The sequence below is a fragment of the Juglans regia genome, chromosome 11 (genome assembly GCF_001411555.2).
Source record: "Juglans regia cultivar Chandler chromosome 11, Walnut 2.0, whole genome shotgun sequence".
Classification (NCBI taxonomy): Eukaryota; Viridiplantae; Streptophyta; class Magnoliopsida; order Fagales; family Juglandaceae; genus Juglans; species Juglans regia.
The window spans coordinates 20,483,827-20,487,736 of NC_049911.1; the positions used below are offsets into that span (position 1 = coordinate 20,483,827).

Genomic DNA, 3,910 nt, shown 5'->3' on the forward strand with positions numbered 1-3,910 from the left:
GTTTCTTTTTCTTTTTTAAAAAATGCTGAGAATCTTCAAAAAAGTAAGGATCATTTACCTACTTGGTCGCATTTACTTTGGAGACCCAGGGAGAACCATTTTTTGTGAGTTTTAACTGTTATGTTATCAGGAAGTTTGTCCAAAACAAATCGAGAAAAATTGTAGAATGTGCATATGCTTTGTTTCTAGCTTATTCAGCTCTTCGAAGGAAAGGGTTATGCCAGCCTGATCTGTTTGAAATCTTAAGAATTTCAGGACTACATACATTTCATGTACAATATTTATCAGAATAGAATGGAAATTGTGCATCAAATGTGATCAAGCTACACTCAAAGGTGGTGGAAAATTTAATCAAACATTTGCTAAACAAAAACTTCGATGTAACTTATGAATGTGTCCATTAAGAAATATATCTTGAAGCCTCACACAACAAATGGCAACAAAAGTTAGATCGCCTTTACTTAAAGAATCTGGCACCTGCAACGTTGTGAATCCTGGGGTCCTTCAAACCACTGATCCCATAATGGGTTTATAGGGCCATTTGTTCTGAATCAAAATAAATTGATGGCTAAAAATTGAAACCAACAGCACGTATATAAGACGGACAAAGTGGAAATATGTGGTAGAACTTACAGTGGGAGAAGTGGATCGGGAATCATGTCTATGTTGCGCAACAATCTGAGAACCAATAAAAAAACAGGTTACCATGCAGTCCACAAATCTTTTGCCATAAATTTTAGAGATGCTAGTTGACAGCATATTCAAGGTTCTAATGGATGGAATGAGCTATGAATAAGTAAAGATATACTATCACTTTCTTGCAATTGCAAGAAAAATCCAAAAGAAGTTGCCCTACAATACTTTTTTTTTTTTAATTAAAAGTATTACATATATATATATATATATATATCAATAGAAGTAACCAAGTACACTGGATGTATACAAGAAAATCCCCATACTAGAGAGCAAGTTGCCCTACAATACTTATAGCCTATTGGATGGAAAAGAAATATGAGACCTCTTCCTCCTGCCTATTGTGGAAAGTACTTGCATTATTTTTTTTTTCTCTTTATTTCTTTCAAATAAATCGATTGTTATACTTACTCCTCACATAAGGTTGAGACATTCTCTGTTCTTTGAAACTCCTCCAATTCTTCCTGGGAAAATTTCACGTGAAAGCAAAACAAAATAATAAGCTGTGAATTACAATTGTATGCATAAAACACAACAATGACTCCCAGCAGCAATCCTTTGCAAAGATTAAGGCAGAGATGAGAAAGGCATAAACTTCTAAACTACAGTGCCATCAACAGGAGAAACTGGCAAACTGAAGCTAATATGGATGAAAAGGAACAAATCATCATGGCTTTCCTTCTGTCCTATTTTGTAAGTCTTTTTAGTAAGTAAAAAATAAAAATAAAAGAACTGAGCGAAAATGAAAGAACTGCACGCTGTCCTATTTTGTAAATCGAATGAATTTTTTTAAGAATTGGCATATATATAGGTACGTGAGTGAGAAGCAAGCCTATATTAGTGACCTAAAGCTCCAAAAAACTTATGGAGACGATCATTTCAAACTCAGCTGAACAACATAAACTACCAAGTAAAACCTTGACCTTAGAATGGGGAAACTTAAGACAGGGCTGGGAGAACATTGAAGCCCAGATAAATTTCTAGATGCTGAACACCTGTTGGACTACGTCGCCGGTGAGCATTTTCAATATCTAAGAGGATGTAGACATGTACCACAAGATTGCTTATGATTTCTCACCTAAACATGTGCATGGTGTACATATATGTAAAATGATAGAGCATGATACAGTTCAGATTGGATACTATAGGTAAGAAATGCTGGAGAAGTTCTCAATATTTAGAATAAGGCCTAAAATTATCCAGGAGATAAAGAATTTTGAATAATAAAAAACAAGACCTAAATGTATTCAGCAACGTAGTGCTCCTACATATGTTAGAGAGAAATCCACATAGGCAGTTTTGAAAATCTGACAAAACCCAATAGCATTAATGATTTAAGATAAGAAGATATACAAGAGCATTGCTAGAACTTGGAACTTGTAGAAGAGAAGTGGATAAACATTAAAGAAGTTGAGTGGTTAAAGAATATTTTTTATTTGACAATTTAATTATGCACTGGAGGGGCATATGCTGTGACATTACACCACACAATGCACTCAAAAAATGCATGCATTGCCTTGGTCAAATTTATCTCAAAGCTCCTCATAGCCAGCAAGAATCCAACTTCAAGAGCTCACTTCCATGCTTTATAATTTAGGATACTAATTGAAGCGTGCCATCGTAACAGAGAAAGAGAGACGAAAGACAAGTTGCCTAACTACTTTGCATTTAACACGTTCAATTGGCTTAAGTAAAACAACTACAACACAGATAAAAATAAAGGTTTGTTGCATCCCATATTCAGAAGCCATAACATGTTCAAGCAGTATGATTTTGATAAAACAGTTAACGCATGACAACACTTGGTCACCTACCAAAGCTCCTAGCATTATTTCTTATTTGATGACCCATCTAACATACATTCTCTAGTATTGTGTCTTAAGCATTTTCATTTCGCAAAACAAATATGGGTTCATGAGCATTTGCATTGACATCCACATCCATCCGGCCCCAATTCTTGATTAGTGCCAGAAAACAATTGGCAAACCTTACAAATAAGGCAATTGGTAGCACTAATTCCACCACGGCTGCCAAAGCAAGATATTCCAACTTCTTTCCTTCACTTTGTTGAGATTTAAACTTAAGATCTACCCCAATCCCAGCTCCACCCGTTACCATTTGATCCAACCGCCGAGTAGTAGGATTAATTTGGGCTGATCTTTCGACACCCAAACCCAAGTTTTGATACAATATCAAGGCCTGGTACCAGGATCTTGACTCGGTTTGTAAAAGGTGAGGCGGGTCGGAATAACGCTTAGGTTCAAATCTTACCTCCCACAAAATGCTACAGAAGTCTAAAGGAATTAACCGAATATTAAGCCAATATCAAGCAATACAGTGTTTCCCCTCCATCCGTACAGACCTTTCGTCTCCACTTCTTTCACAGACACAATCTTTTTACTTCTTTAAGCAAAGTGTGAAATCCTTTTCTTATCATCTTCTCCGCCATCTTTTAGTAGCTACAGACGCACTACACACACACCCACCCACATAGATATACTAGGAGAAAACAAATTCTGGGTATGTCTTTTTCCAGTGAAAAAATTCCAGGAAACCAAAATTCCAAATTACAAAGGAAATGCATCTAAATCCAACTCAAACCAAAACTATAAATTAAAAAGAGTAATACCAACAACCACAACAATAATATTACAACCAGAAGAAGAAGAAAGTAACCTCTAAGAATCTGCATTCCTGTTCAACACGCTTGAGTTGGGCGACGATCCGGTGCTTGCCTCTCTTATCAGCTGCTGTTGTGACCACTGAAACAACGGTGGCTTCGTCCATCGTTGACGCTGTTTCAGACGCCATTAACCAAAAAGTCAAAATTCAGAAGAGCAGCTCCAAAGACGACGCTCATCCCAAAACGGAGCTGCCCATTTTTCTTTTCCCACTTCCAAGTTCGAATTTATATATATTAATACTATTAGAGGTTCATGTGATAAGTATGCACAATGCAGCTGAACCAAGTGTCTCCACATCCTCTTGAAGTCTTGATAATATGATGCCTATCAAAAAGAAAAAAAACAAAAACAAAAAGAGTCTCTCCACATCCGAAAAAGTTGTTTATTTTTTGTCTATACGTACATGCTTCTTTGGACATATTTATCTTCTTTCAAACTATAAAATAAGTAAAGTTTTGAATAAGAAGACAAACAAAACATATTGATAATACATTTCTAATCCCAAACTATTTACTTCGATGGTTATCAAATTC

The 3,910-nt window shown here is 35.9% G+C and overlaps 1 protein-coding gene across 1 annotated transcript; it reads right to left on the minus strand.

Annotated features, from left to right (window-relative positions):
* Window positions 1–233: 233 nt before the first annotated feature.
* Window positions 234–3,664, minus strand: LOC109018809 (guanine nucleotide-binding protein subunit gamma 2-like). The gene is made up of 4 exons (XM_019000997.2): window positions 3,370–3,664; window positions 1,105–1,157; window positions 634–678; window positions 234–546 (listed from the first exon to the last, which is right to left on the minus strand). Exons 1-4 carry the CDS (start codon window positions 3,502–3,504, stop codon window positions 462–464), a joined length of 318 nt encoding a protein of 105 aa, XP_018856542.1. The 5' UTR covers window positions 3,505–3,664; the 3' UTR covers window positions 234–461.
* Window positions 3,665–3,910: the final 246 nt, after the last annotated feature.